This window comes from Astatotilapia calliptera, chromosome 9, assembly GCF_900246225.1.
Source record: "Astatotilapia calliptera chromosome 9, fAstCal1.2, whole genome shotgun sequence".
NCBI lineage: Eukaryota > Metazoa > Chordata > Actinopteri > Cichliformes > Cichlidae > Astatotilapia > Astatotilapia calliptera.
The window spans coordinates 33867895-33884021 of NC_039310.1; the positions used below are offsets into that span (position 1 = coordinate 33867895).

The 16127-nt window shown below is 40.7% G+C and overlaps 1 protein-coding gene and 1 long non-coding RNA gene across 2 annotated transcripts; both read right to left on the reverse strand.

Moving 5' to 3' along the window:
• Positions 1 to 283: 283 nt before the first annotated feature.
• Positions 284 to 3027, reverse strand: LOC113028855 (zinc finger BED domain-containing protein 1-like). Its single transcript, XM_026179291.1, has 3 exons — positions 1630 to 3027; positions 1182 to 1332; positions 284 to 1076 (listed from the first exon to the last, which is right to left on the reverse strand). Exons 1-3 carry the CDS (start codon positions 2898 to 2900, stop codon positions 630 to 632), a joined length of 1869 nt encoding a protein of 622 aa, XP_026035076.1. The 5' UTR covers positions 2901 to 3027; the 3' UTR covers positions 284 to 629.
• A 2745-nt stretch (positions 3028 to 5772) lies between these two features.
• On the reverse strand, positions 5773 to 7439 carry LOC113029675 (uncharacterized). Its single transcript, XR_003273461.1, has 3 exons — positions 7357 to 7439; positions 7011 to 7070; positions 5773 to 6736 (listed from the first exon to the last, which is right to left on the reverse strand). It is a non-coding gene; the product is annotated as an uncharacterized LOC113029675 (long non-coding RNA).
• Between the last annotated feature and the right edge of the window lie 8688 nt (positions 7440 to 16127).

Sequence of the window (16127 nt, forward strand, 5' to 3'; positions counted from 1 at the left end):
GTGCAGAAACTGCACTGCAAGTTGGTAGATATTAGGGCTGGGAATCGTCACTGATTTCTAGAATCGATTCGATTCCGATTCACAAGGTCCCGAATCGATTCGATCCATGATTCGATTCAATTCGATTCGATTCGATTTTGAATCAGTCCGAAATATTATTATATGAACCATAATATATATAAAATTATGATAATTCACCTTGTATATGTACTGTCAAAAGAACCCTCTAAGCCTTGTGAATGAATTACATAAATTTCAAAATTAAGAACAGATACTAAAGCAGTTAAATAATGTAATTTTTAATTAACATTAGTATATATATTTTTTCATACATACATTTCAAGTGGATCAGGGATCCAGTGCAAATAGAACACATCTTTTGTAAACATCAGTAAAACCTCAGAGAAATAGTTTTGCTGTTAGTGTCTCACACAGCTTTTCTGAAATCCACTATTGTGTTTTGGAGACACACAGTATAACACAGCATGTACAAGTGAACTGACAGAAACTGACCGATCAGAAAATGAAAAACTGCCTTTTAAAATACTTCAAAAAATGAAAACATATTGAACAGTATTGTAAAACCTCTGTGAAACTAATGCAATTTAGCCTTATTTATAACTACCCTCTCACTTCTTTGAGACTGTAAGGTTTTTCTGCAAGAAGAGAAGCTGGTCTACATGTTGTGGAGTCAGGCAGCTCCTTTGTGCGGTAACAATGTCACCAGCAGTTGAAAACACTCGTTCAGAAGGAACACTGGTCCCAGGTATGGAAAGATACTGCTTTGCTTGTAGAGCCAAGAGAGGATACTCCCTTTCATGGTCCCTCCACCAGATCAAAGGATCCTCAGAAAGTGCAACAGGCTCAACGCCCCTGTATCGATTCACTTCTTCCTTTGCCTTCTGAGTTGGTGTTTTCTGTGGTGCTGTGGTTTTTGTTGAGTAGGCTGGCCCAAGGAGAAAAATTAATGCAGAGTCCTTTGACCTCTTAATTGGAGGGGCATAATTCACTTCATCAACACCACCAAGAGAGATGTCAGGGACAGTTTCCTCAGATGTGTCACCATCAGACTGTCGCTGTAGAAAAATGAAAACTTAATTAATAAAGAAATTACTATTTATATTCTAACTCGAGTAGTGCAAAAAAACCAATAATTTTTTGTTTTTGTTTCTGTAACTCACAATAGCTGTGTCCACGTTCTCCAAACCTGCTGCTTCCAACACCAACTGAGAGAATGTGTTGTTACAGGTCTCTTTGGACAAGAATGGCAGGGCCTTAAAGCGAGGATCTAATACTGATGCAATGTACAGCTTGTCCTTTAGGGCCACATATCTTGAAAAGAGATTTTGCACATTTAACTCAGTTTATTATGTTGGATATACATGTGCATGGTTACATACACTCATGCAAGATCAGAAACATTAATATACGACTTTGTTTCCATAATTTATATATAAACATCTATAGATAGATAGATATAAAATCAAAAGGCCTATTACTAGACAAGAGGGCTTAACTAACATTTTTATAATATATAGATTTTTTCACTATAATAAGAATTTTCATGTAATACATGCATCCATACAGTTACACTCATTCATGGCATATACACACAATTCATAAACATACCTTGACTTCAAGTTGTCGTATACAGCAGTCTTGAGGTCTTTAATCAGTGAGGAGTCATGAGAGACACTGATCATCTTCTCCAGCAGCTGTGCATGCAGAGGTGCAATGATGGAAAGGGTCGGGGACTTTTCTTCAGACATAACCAGTGTGGCTGCTTTCAGCGGCTTCAGAGCTTTCACTATATCTTCTCCATCAGTTATGTCAGCCTCTGTAAGACTACAGAGATTACTGTCATTTCTCCTCACTTCAGGTGAGAGTAGAGCTGCAGAGATTGCTGGTTGTTGCTCTAGGAAGCGTTCCAGCATCTCCAATGTGCTGTTCCATCTGGTCACCCCATCATTCACCAGCTTATGGGCAGGTAGATTCAGTATCTTTTGCTTCTCTTTAAGCTTGCGACTTGCAACAGTGCTGCGATGAAAAAAGGATGCTATGCGTCTCACTCGGCCAAGCAGCTGCGCAACAGCTGGAACTTTCAGTCCTGCTTGTGAAGCTAAATTGAGTGTGTGGGCAAAACAACCAATGTGCAACCAGCCCGTTATTTCTACAGCTCGCACCATATTTGCAGCATTGTCAGTTACGATGACTGGATTTTTGTTTGTAAGCTCCCATTCTTCGATTGCTTTGAACATAATTTCAGATAAATTAGCTGCTGTGTGGCTTGCTTCGGTGGTTCTTGTCTGTAAGACATGAGACACGAGTCTCCACTCCTGGTCGATATGGTGTGAGGTGATAGTCAGGTAGTTATCTGTTGCTCTGGATGTCCAGCTGTCACAGGTTATAGCGACTCTCTCTGCTGACTTGAGTGAGGCTGTAACATCGTGTTTCACTTTTTCATACATGTTTGGGATTACCACTTCACTCAAATGTTTGCGTGATGGTAAAACATAGCGTGGTTCTAGCGTATTAATGAGGTTTTGGAAGCCATCATTTTCAACAACGCTGTACGGACGTATATCTTTACATATGAAAGTTGCCACAGACTGGGTTATTTTTTGGGCACGTGGAGAAGTGGATTCAAACTTCACTGCAAATGCCTTTTCGAGTGAGCGTTGCTTGGTGTCGGCCGTTTTTGCTAGCAGGATATCTGGATGATGCCTCGTTAAATGATTTCTGAGATTTGTGGTATTTCCACAGTGCTTTACCTCCATTTTGCACATCTTACATACGGCTTTGCTTTTGTCCGGCTCTTCACTGTCTTCACAGTTCTTAAATCCAAAGTGTTGCCAGACATCTGCCTTTAGGCTCGGTGGCACATTCCCGGGAGTAGCCATGATGGTTCATGCGTCCAGGTCACTTAACTCTCGCGTGACTTCCTCATGTTAACCGCTTGCAAATTTCATACGCGGCAAACTACATATGTATAAAAAAAAATCGATTTCCGGATTTAATGAATCGATATCGTTTTATTCCAGTTAGAATCGATTTTAATCGATGAATCGATTTTTTAAACCCACCCCTAGTAGATATGCAGGTATATGGTCTTCCTGGGTCCTACAGACTATCATCTAAAAAGAATAAACAAAATGATTTTCTAAAATGTGCAGCAATTTAATTTACGTATACTTTAAAATACATTTTTTTGTTGTTTTTATTAGCTTTAAGTCATATGGAAGTGTTTCTAAAGTCACATACTGTAATGATATTTCCATTATGAAAAGATGATTTTGGACATTTTAAGTTTTCCACTTCTTCAGATAAAATAAATTGACCAAAATCAACTCAAAATACTCCCACACACCACAAAACCTCCCATTTTCCTCCCTGGCTCCGTTTCTCTCAATAGAACGATCAGTGGTTTGCTATCTCTCACTATCAAAACACTCCAGAAATCCCGTGAATGATTCACTTCCTTATATCCATTTGAATCAGGTACCGAAGCAGTTACGTGCAAAATGAAGCTTTGCACATCACTGGTCATGTGACTTTGGCCAAACAAATCAAGCCTCAACACAGTCCTTCTGAACCAGTGTGTTGTTTTTTTCGACACATGCTCCGGTGCGTCAGCTTCAAGCGGGCCATCACTAGTACACTTCCTGACAATCTCAACCTTGCATCTCTGACTTTGTCTCCAAACTGCTCAACCTATTCAAACTTGCCGGTGGATCACTGACTTCCTGACGGACAGGAAGCAGCATGTGAGGCTGGGAAAGAATGTCTCGGACTCCTGGACCATCAGCACCGGCTCCCCTGAGGGCTGTGTTCTTTCTCCTCTGCTCTTCTCCCTGTATACTAACTGCTGCACCTCCACCCACCAGTCTGTCAAGCTAATCAAGTTTGCAGATGACACCACCGTTATTGGACTCATCTCGGACGGGGATGAGTCTGCCTACAGGAGGGAGGTTGAACGTCTGGTGTCCTGGTGCAGCCACAACAACCTGGTGCTGAATGCCCAGAAGACAGTGGAGATTATTGTGGACTTCAGGAAGCACACAGCCCCACTCCCCCCCATCATCCTAACTGACACCCCCATCACCTCTGTGGACTCATTCCGCTTCCTGGGTACCACCATCACCCAGGACCTGAAGTGGGAGCCCACCATCACCTCCGTCATTAAGAAAGCCCAGCAGAGGATGTACTTCCTGAGGCAGCTGAAGAAATTCAACCTGCCAACACGGACGATGATGCAATTCTCCACTGCAATCATCGAGTCCATCCTCACCTCCTCCATCACCGTGTGGTACGCTGGAGCCACTATCAGGGACAAACAGAGACTGCAGCGTGTTGTGCGCTCTGCTGAGAAGGTGATTGGCTGCAGACTCCTATCTCTGCAGGACCTGTACACCTCCAGGACACTGCGGCGTGCAGCTCGGATCTCAGCTGACCCTTCTCACCCTGGACACAGTCTGTTTGACCTGCTCCCCTCAGGCAGGAGGCTCCGGTCCATTCGCACCAGAACCTCTCGCCATAAGAACAGTTTCTTCCCCTCTGCTGTTGGACACATGAACAATAACCGTATGACTGTTCCCACCACTAACACATGACCCTACGCTGTGTTCACTGCATCATTCCATGTTTGGCACTGATCACCACCTGCACTCATGTATATATCATGTATATATCTATCTACTTAGCACTTTTAATTCTTATTCTTATTTTTATTTTAATGTCTTTTTTAGCGTAATTTTATGACAGTATGTTTGCACTGAAGCACCACAGTGATTTCCCAATGTTGTAAACCTGCTCAACATTTGGCAATAAAACCCTTTCTGATTCTGATTCTAATTTGTTTCCCCCTCCATTCTGATCACTCCCAATGAAGAGCTTAACATCTTCATCTCTGTCATCTTCAGCACTAAGAAAAAGACAGAAGTTGTTCTTTTTTTTTCTCTCTCTTTTTTTCCTCTTTTTTTTTCCATTGAGCCAAGATCAGAAAGATTTTCTATAAACTACAGTTGTCGAGACATTGCTCATGTTCTAGGACTATGGCAGGGAAGTTAGAAACTAGATAAGCCTCAACAAAGGTTTTAGCACCATAATTTGGTAACCACACACCAAATATTAACTGTTAACTGTCTAAATGAAGACTTATCTGTCCCACTTTATAACACTTAGTATGTTTATATATGTAGATAGCTTTAATCTGAAACGGGACTTTATGTGTCATTCAGTACCCGCAAGGACGTGTTTGATTGATTTTAGATTCATTCTACAGCCTGACAACCTTCAAACAACTTTCTTCAGACAGATGAATGAGAATAGAATAGAATAGAATACCCTTTGTGTCAAGTATTTAAAAAAAACTGTGCAAGTTAACTAAGAAGTGGTTGTATTTGGAAATCAAAGAAACTCGGCACCAATTCTTGATTGGACTGAGGTATTTCTGACTACACAGAAAGCAGAGTCCTGTACATACAGAGGGTAAAGTCTTTGAGTGCGCTGGTGAAGTCAAGGGTATTTTTCATGTACCCTACTTGATTCTAGCCCATTCAAACATATTTTCCTTGGTAAAACAAAACCAATAAGCCGTGTACTTTTATACTCTCTGTCTTCATTAAGTTTCTAGTCTGATGAGATTCTCTCTGCATCCACGGTGTTTCCTCGCTCTTTCCGTCAACGTTTTTAAACCAGCTCCAGTTTTATAGTCCTGTCCTCTGTCTGAACCTTCCTAGAGCCCTTAGGAAAATGAGAATGTTTATTTTCATTCAATAACAGAAACTCAAAGTTTTGTTTCAGAGCCAGTATCAAAGCTTATGTTTTATAGTTTTCAGACGCAGCGTGCCGTGCCCTCTCCTGTCCTCCGCTGGCCTTTAATCCTGACGTTCACCTCTTTCTGAATGACTCAGTTTTTCCCTTCATACTCATTCTGGAGTCATTGCATCAGAAAATGTGTTTTGCTTCAAGGAAAACAATGTTTGAAAAAAGCACAGCTTTTAATGCAAATCTGGGACTTATGCTAAAATATTCAGGAAACACCCAGCTTTGTTCTCTCTTGTCACCCCAGATCCAGCTCTTTTAGATAAGACATGTTTGGTTGTTTCTCCCTCTAACCTTCCAAAGACCCTGATAAAATATGCATCTCCCCTTTGCTTGTTCTCTCCTTACTCTGCAAAATAATCACTTTCCCTTAAGGAGGGTATTAAACAACAAAAACAGAAGAAAGCACGGGATGCCAACTGCTAAAGGTTGAATATGCTTATCATAGTTCTTCATGGGTCCACCTGGTTTTAAGGTGAGCAAGTTAGGCTATATTGCATGGGAGCTGTATGACAATTTGTCCAAAATCTGAGTAGCAGTATCTGCTTTTGGCTCCAATCCATCGATCGTAACCCTTGTGGTGTCCTCGGATCAAAAATGGTCTTTAAGTGAATGACAAACAAGCATATGGCAATCCCGAGGACACCATTGCTCTTGCACAGTTCCCTGTCCTACCCTAACTTTTTTCTCATTACCCCCCTCATATCCTCCATTCTCACCCTCCATTACTCCTTATCAAAGCTAGCAGGGGGTCCTATTAGCAATTCTGCACTGTTGTCATCCTCTGCAAGTTAAATAAAAACTCTGTCTGTGTAACCCGTTCAAGTGTTACGCCTGTTGTTCTTGCGTTGTGTTCTGGCGTGAAAGTAAGAGGCAGGAGACAGTACTGGGTCTTTGGCTGTTTACTGCACATCTGCAACACAGAAATATGTGTTTGATCTGTGTGTGTCACGCGACTGCCAGTACACCTCTCCTCCGGCCATGCTGAAAGGAGCTGTGCCTGCAGCTTCATTAATACTACATTAATATAACGAATCAAATACAACAAATTGTTTTAAAACATTAACTTAAGCTCTCAAAAACAAAAAGCACAAAATAAATAATATGTCACTGAAAAAACATCAAAACAACTTATAAGAACAATAAATGAAAGACTGCATCTCCAAAACATAAGAACATCTCCATACCTGCAACACAGAAATATGTGTTTGATCTGTGTGTGTCACGCGACTGCCAGTACACCTCTCCTGACGAAGGAAAAAAGAGTGCATGCTGTTAAAAAAAAAGAGAGACTGCCGCGAGTACGCTCTCAAGCTGCTAGCGATCAGGCTAACTTAGCATGCTAGCATTTTAGCTGCGTTCTCGGCTAAAACTCATTATAAGTGTATATTAGTGAACTCCGCCCTCCACAAAACTTATCCCGAATGAGTCTCTTAATGACAAACAAAAACGCGGCGGTTTGGCTGTATTCACACTGCAGCTTGGGATCCGAACAAACTTTAATTAGCTGAGAGCAACGTGGCAGTGACTTACCTCCGGCCATGCTGAAAGGAGCTGTGACCGGGGCACACATGCACGCGCCTACGTCACCACGCAGCGCACACACGCACATGAACGCACACAGACTCAGATCACACAGGTAGGAGAGTGAGATGCAAAAATGACATATTTAATCCAAAAAAAAAAAATGTGTTTTGGGTGAAATTCACAAGTATTTAACACATATGTTACATCTGCCTCACTCAGCACAGCAGGCCAGCATAATCAGGTAAATATTGAGAGGATTTGTTAGCTCTTTGTAATGTGGCTCAGGATGCCCCAAGTCTAACTCCGATATATTACTGCCAGGCTACAACGTAGCTTTAAATGCGGCTGTGGTGAGCCGCGGCAAGGGAGATAATGATGGGTTAGGGAGGGAAAAAAACTGTGCTGTGGGACACAAAGGGAAGGGCTGTGGGATATGTGGGAAGTTTTATAGAAGGAAGGACTGAGAATGAGGGAGGCTGTCTGTCATATCTCAGCCAAAGTGGAGTTGGGTGCTTTTGAAGGAGATTTAACAGTAAAAGTTTTTTCCTCCCTGATCAAGGGTCTTTTCCAGTTTGATTTCACCTCTTTGCAGCTGGTGGGGACGCAAGACTTTTGGAGGAGGAAATTCAATCCTAAAGATTCTCTTCGAAATTCAGCCAAGCCAAGCCAGCCAAGCTATTTCCTCCTGTGTCAGCCTGTTAAGCTGTGTTCCAACAATCTTAATGGAGGAAGCCGGAGTCATTCTTGCTGTCAACACATCCCACAAAAACAATGGAATTTGCTGTTAGTTCAGCTTTCAGTCATTTCTTTTTGCTTTTCTACCTTCTTTCTCCTAATTGATTCCAAGTGCAATCAAACTTTAAAACAGGCTTTTATTCAGTACTTAATAATTACTTGTGATGCTTTGAAGTCTTGATGGCATGAATTTTCCCACAAACATCTCAGTTGGTCCTTTTCATGGTTCCTAACCCAACAGTAACAAAAATGACATCAGCTGACTGCGGGATTTCATGGGTTTCTGTATTGGCTTGATTGGCAAAGACCTTCCTCTCTCAGAGTAAGTCATTCAGATACTTTACACACTGGATATAAGAGAAATGTTGCTATTTTCTTAGTTCTTCTGTTTCACGATCAGAATTTAAACTAAAATCTCCTTAAAGTTCCTGGAGGATATCTTGTGTCACAGAGTCATTATTTACATCACAGAGTGAGCCCCGTTCTCAATCCCAGGTCATCAAATACTGACGTCTCTGAGACAGACACAGGCACTGGTGCCTAAATCAATGGCTCTCTTCGACAGCATGTCTCTGTGTCCTTCCCCTCAACCCCAACTAGCCCGCCCCTCCCTGAGCCTCCCTGGTACTGCTGGAGGTTTCTACCTGTTAAAAAAGGAGTTTTTCTTTCCCACTTTTACCAAAATCTTGGTTCTACATAAATACAATTGAACTGAATTGAATTGAAAGATGAGTTGTAGCAACAATGAAATAAGTGTCCTAGTCCTAGCCCAGGTCATTATTAAAGGATATCATTAATAATAATATTGCTCTCCTTGTTCCTTTATCATTATTGTTAATGTGTCATATTAAGTGTCGTGTCCTTAAAGCCTTAAATGTGTGGGTAGCAAAACGTGAACTTAAACCTCAAAGGAGGGACAGCAACTGCAGCCCCTCTGTTGATGAACTGTCCCATTTTCAAACATAATTATTAATTATTGGTATTCAATATCAGCACAGCCAGTGCATCAAAGCACCGATGCCAAAGGACACCTTGCTTGTATCCTTGTCCTAGCAGCTTCTGACACAACGTGTAAAGTATTTGATGGGCTACAATGGGAATGTGTTGGCAGGAGAGTGAGTGCATAATAACAAGTGTTAGCATGGTAACACACTAAATTAAAATGATTGATTATTGATGAATTTGTCTCAGTTGGAGTTTTAGAGACAAGCTGAGGTGTAAATTTAAATTCTGTTCTCTCATTTTGATGTTGATGAACTTTTGTGTATTACACGAATAAGATAGATCAGACTTTGGCTACACACTGATTACAGATAGGGCCATTGCTGGCTTTCGTTTTGCTCATTCCTTTACAACTATAACAAGATTACGATATTCGACTCGGACTGCTGTGTTCAATCCTAACGTCAAAAAAAAGAGTAAAAAAAAAATACAGTTGCACAAACTGAAAGGAGAGACATAATTCAGCTGGAGGCGCTTGACAAAGTGCAGGAGGAGGAGGAGGAGGAAGGAGAGACAAGAGAGATGAGGGTGGAGATGAAGGGAGGGAAAGAGAGCCACTGAACAGGAAAAGAAATCTTTAAGAAGACAAGCAGCAGGAGTGAAGAAGCAGGAGGGGGAGTGAGGGAGGGAATGGGAGAAAATAAACGGGGAACTGGCCACTAACACAGAATGGTGTCCCTCCGGACCACTCAGAGCAGATGTATGTGTCTGATGGCATGTCAGCCTCACGTCTGCTCTGTTTGCCGCTCAGCTGGGTTGCCATGGTGACTAGCACATCCTTGCTCGCCTTCTTCCTTTATGCATCCGTCCCTTTCTCCCCCACCTACATCCCGCAGAAACACTCTGAGAGTGAATGCAGAGAAGTCTACATTTTTAAAAAAGTGATATTGGGCTTCATCGCTTCTCTTTCTTGCATACATGCCCGAACTCAAAACGTCTCCTGGCATGTTGCCAGTGTTTCTTTCAGCTGGCAAAATAAACGCATCTAGGATTCATCAAGGATACAGGAAGTGAGCCAGTGAAAGAAGCCTGTTTAACATGTATGGAGCTCAGTCAGAGGGTATGAGCACCACCAGCACCTTTAATCACTTTTATAGTCCTCCGGTTGTGTAGATCTGTAGATCTATGGATACAATACGTGACACAGAGAGTAGGGGAGATGCAGCCAAAGCCAAAGCTGTCACCACACAAGTATTAATTAAGGTTACAACATGGCCTTTTCTGAATCTAGAGTCCCTGGAAGGTTTAAAATGGTTAATGCAATCATATATACCCAAATCAGAGATGCAATTAGCTCAGCTTAGCATAACAACTGGAAACATTCAATCTAATCTACTGTCCAAATATCAGAAATACACCTAATCAACATATGTAGAGTCGTTCATTTTTAAGTTTAGATCACAGGTTGTCAAAGTTTGGATAGATCAGTACCATTTTAGGACTGACTGATTTTTTTTTTCTTTTTTCCCTTTCTCCCTGTCCCATTTGGCTCTTTTGCCATCAGAATTGTTGTCTAAAGGCAAAGAAAGATGCCCAACGGATTTACTTTACCAAATTGACCATCCCAGCCTTGCCGTAATGGTCCATTTGATTCACCTTTTATTGTTCATTTTATTTTCACTTGCTGAATACGGGACAGACTTGACTGGGGGAAAGAAGGGGAGAAAGAAAGAGGGAAAGAGAAACAGCTGAGAAGAGGGACGGGGGAGAAGGGCAAAAAACAAAAACCAACAGAATGAGCAGAGAAAAAAAAATTTAAAAAAATTCATATGTCGACCACCTGGATCACCTGTTGAGAAAGAAAAAAGAAAACAAGCAGAAGAGAACAAGAGTAATAGAATAAACAACATCACAATGATATATGGGAATATGACAGTAAATACTAAATATTAAACATTATTGTGCAGCACATAAGATCGACAGCACACAGTGTGCTTTGAGGTAGGAGCCAAAAGGGTGTAGTTTGTGGGTGTGATCACCCGTGTGTACACCTGTGAGCATGGACGCGCTTGTTTTTAAAAGGTTCCTTCATGTAATGATCTGCTAGAGGGTGTGGGGAGCCAGACAGAAGTTGTTCTGTCTTTTCCTTAGTGCCACCGTCTCCAAACAACACATCCCAGCAGGTTTCACTACCATCATCTCACAACCCTAGCTTTCACTATTGCTGCTTCCTTCTGTCACAAATCAGTCCTGACACTCATCTCCACCCACTCCACCGTGCCTGCACTCTCTTCTTCACCTTTCTTTTCCCACTACCCAAAGCATTATTTTGCATTATCACTTTTGTAAACTTTTTTTTATTACACAAAAGTCAAAGATCAGCTGTGCTGAATGCTGCTAAATTTAAAAGCTTGACTAAATTTTTTGAGTTCAACTGAATTTTCTTTGCCTCCACCAATAACACAATGCACTGTTAATATTTAAGAAATATTGAAGTAATCATGTTTAAAAGAATATCAAACACTAAAGGCATGATACATACTCATGAAGATCTGAATAGCAGGTTTAATTAATTGCACCATAAACTTTTAACACTCTAAAATGTTCTTGTTTTTCAGTGCCTGCTTGGTTAACATTCATATCAAAACAGCATCAGAATCGAGGGCAAAAAAAATAAAGCCTGCACCCAATGCATCAGAATCTGTGAGATGTCAACTTTCAGCCCCGACGGCGTGTTCCTGCCAACATCTCACTGATTCTGATCCATCAGGTCCGCACTCTGTGTTTATGCCCTTGTGTGTAATCTGTTTATCTGCTCTCATTTACTGTTTTAGCTGTTTGGGGGATGTTGAAATAGTTTCGTGAGCTTTTACCTGAGATTCTAGCGTTTCTGGCAAAATACATTTTTATTTAAAAAGTCGATTCAGGGCTTAATGAATCAATATTGCGGTATTCAAGCTAAAATCCATTTTAATTGGAAAATTGATAATTGAAACCCACACCTAATCAGCAGTTCTTGGGCATTTGTGAGGCTATTTCACAGGTTATCAATGGAAACTGATCAGTGACCATGGCTGTATCCCAATTCAGAGTCTGCAGCCTTGGAGGACCCAGCCTTCGCAGTCTACGTAGGCCACGTCCTTGAAGACCGAGAAGGCCAGAAGTGCGAGGCTTGTGAAATGGGACCGTCTAGGCTCAGGCTGCCTAGCAACCATGATACTAACCACTGGAAACATTTCATACATACATTTCTTTCGGTGACCCAGTGTTTTCTGTTACGAGTTCAAATATTGAGGGTGAGCACAAATACAACAATGGTCCAGGAGAGTCGGTCAAACAATGATTTTTAATGAACACACGCGTGGGGACAGGTAAAAGGAGCCGTCCTCAAAAAAGAAAAATCCCACCTGCCACTGTGGAGGAGTTGTCACTGCTATAATGCCATAATGTTTTATCTAGGGGTCTAGATTTATGCCTGAAGTGCACTGCCGTGTAAATAATTTGTTCAAAAGTTGAATAAAGAAACAAACTAATTTTTGCCTCTTTTTTAAATTAAAACCACCATATAGAACGTTACATCAGTTACAATGTAGAATCCATGTCATTTATAGTTTACAAATGACAAAATGTTTACACAAAATCATGAGTGTTTACATGATATCACCCACTACTAACATTACTTTATTTACTGTATCTTTTGAAAAAAAAATACCGCTATTTATACAGCAAAAGACTTAAGAATATTTAACAGGAGCAGGTTTTATTTTCCCTGTTTTTATTATCACACTGTTCACCAAACGCAACAAACCTTCACCATCTTATCCAGAAGGGTCACCTCTTCACCCTCACATGGAAGAAGTAATCTGATTGGCATGGTGGTATGTTTGAAGCAGGTCCCTTGTGTAGCGCTGGAACCCAGTCATGATGTTTCATCCATTTCATTGGCTGGTTTGCTGCAATAATGCCAAATAATTAGCAACTCTATAAATAGAAGGTAGTTCTGCAAAATCACTCAGTAGGATGTTTGTTCTGATTTGCTATGACCTCAGAGCGCATAGAAAATGAAACTAATAGGCTATAAAGAGTAATATGAACATACTTAGAAGTTACTGGAATGAAAATGTCAGGAGCACCAACAGATATCTGGAGATGGAAGAGAACTGCACGTCAGCTCATCTCACAGCTGCTATCCAGGCTAGACGCCTTCGTTTGCTAACATCCGATACACGAGCTGCCTCATGTTGCTTCCAGGTTGGGAAAGAATGAAAAGATAAACCATTTTCAAGCTTATTCTCTTGCCGGTTGTGTCATCAAACATTGCAGCCGACCACACAGCAAATACGAACCATGGCTTTTGTGTGTGCCATCGCTCCCTTTTCACTTGCGCTAGACCCCCAAAATGGCGGATCGGGCCAAAATTCTTTCCACGCCCACCCCCGTGACATCACGCTCCAAAGCCCTATATGAATGCGAGTGAATGTTAGATAACCAGCATTTATATAGAAATAAAAGCTTAGAAAAAGTGCGTGTGTGAATGGGTGAATGAGGCAAGTTGTGTGACTTGCCTCATTCACCCACTCTACTTTATCTGAGTAATCAGAAAAGTGCTATATACAATATAAGAACCAGTCTGTTTATTATTTACACAAATATGAAAGATCAAAGCTGAATCTTTCTCTCTATTCCGCTTTTCTCAACACCTGCCGTGATGTTTTGGTTTTTTTTGTTTTGTTTTTTTGCCATGATGTTGAGAGAAGAGTAAGGTTGCTAGCATAGCTGAAGATTGAGGTGACGTTTGCAGTCACCTTTTAAGCTGATGTCAACTGGTAGGCCCATGAACCCGCTATACAGGAAGTGTGGTTCAGCTCCTTGTAGAAGTTCTAATCCCTGATCCTATGAGTCGATGTGGGTGGGAGGACTCACACAGCCTGACTGCCTTGACATCTGCGTGTTTTCCCTTGCTCACCCTCAAACCTGAGTAGTCTTGCGGGTCAAATCTTCAAATCGTCAAATCAGTCACACCTACTATGGCAGCTCCCTTCTTGATCATGGCACTTTTTTTTTTATCTGACTTGGTTTCAGAGCCTGGACAGCAGGCCCCAAAGATAGATACTACTTGGAAGGCTAGAGCAACCTCTTTGAGCTATTTGGAGTGATATATATATATATATATATATATATATATATATATATATATATATATATACACACTGTGTATATATAGTATTTTTCACTTTTTTTACAGGAAAACGCTGGCAGCTGGGGTTACCAGAGACTTCCTGTAAAAATACAGTAGATAGCTTTACATACAAAATATGTAAACTTATTTACAGTGAATGAAACTCACAACTGTTAAATCTACAAAAAAATAAGTTAATTTCACACAACAATTGTTGTATGTTCATAGAATATTTCCTGTATTTTCTACATGTAATAATTGCTTATTGTGGATCCATAATTTGTAAAATGAACAGGAAAATATCAAACAAAAAACTCATTTGAACTGGTAAAACACCTGTGAAACTGTGCATTTTAAATGGAGCTGTTCTGTATATTATACATAAAATCTATTACTATGCTGTATTTTTATGTTTTAATGTAAAAGTTTAAATCATAAACCTGCAGACCATCTTACTGCTATGCCTACACCTAAACATGCAAAAATACATCTTCAGAAAAGACTAGTGAGGAAAATATCACTTTAGGGAAATTTATTTTGCAGCCATCATCAATAAAACAATTGACAACAATTGGATGCATTTTTCCAACTTACACAACAGTCACACAATTCAATCAAATGCTATAAAACTGTGGAACATTCCCGCAAAGCAACCATCTTCATGAAACAAGCACACCCTCTACCAGAAAAAGTTACATAGTAACCTGTTAAAACAAAAATGACATATTGTCACGGTTCTGGGTCCGTTGGACCCAGTAGTTTGAGTTTTATTATGTTTTGGTTTTAGTTTGCATCAGGGATTGTTTTCTTGTTCTCTTGTAGTGTTGATGATGATGATGTTTATTATTTGAGTTTCATGTTTCTGTGGTGTTTAGGATTTGTTCTTCGGTTGTGTCTGCTTAGTATTTGTCTAGCTCCATGTGCCATTGTCTGTCTGTCTCTCTATGTCGAGTTTGTGTCTTAGTGTGATGGTTTCTTGTTCCTGTTTTATTGTGATGGTCTGCGTCTCATGTGAGTGTGTTCAGTTTTACCTTTGTCTCGTCTTGTTGATCATTCCCAGCTGTGTCCACCACCTGTGTGTAATTCCCCTGTGATTCTCCGTGTATTTAAGTCATGTCTGCCGTCATTGTAGTTGCTGGTCCGTCTGTGTATTCCACCCTGCGTCATCTGTGTTTCTACCATGTCTCACCCGTGTGTTCTCCCTGCTGTCCGCCGTTAGTCTCTTCTGGTCGTTCTCGTTAAGGTTTGTGCTCTGTAGTTTAGTTGATCCCAGTATAGTTTAGTTCTAGCTCCATTTGCCATTTGTATTTACTTTCATGTTCAATAAACCACCTTTACACCTTCACGACTGCCTGCATTTGGATCCTCCTTCATTTCTTCCACACGGCTCACCTCACTCGCCGTGACACATATTGTGCGAAAATTACCGTAATCACCATCCCGCGCAGCACGCACTCTGCTGTCACCACAACCGTGGCCCTGGTCATAGAACACACATGTGTAGTTACCATACCAAAACATCAGGAGACCACCAAACAAACCTATAAACACTGCAGTAACAGCACTGTAGAAAAACAAACAAACGAAAAAAAAAAACTGTGGAACATTCCTTCAAAGCAAGAACATCTTCATGAAACAAGCAGGTGTCGGACTGTTGACCAGAAAAAGTTTCAAAGTAGACATTGTGGATTTAACAAAGTAAAAGCTAAAAATCCACAGAGTCAATATTCAGGCTTAACGCCACGTTGTTGGAAAGATGCTTTGAGTTGTTGTTCTCTCTTTTGGTTCCTTTTTCTGGGTTTATGGAGAAGAAACATCTGTAGAATAAAATTATATAGGAGCATATTAAGCATTTTAATTGATCAGTTAAAAAATAAGTACAAGCATATACGTACACATACACAGCCATGGCGAAACTGCA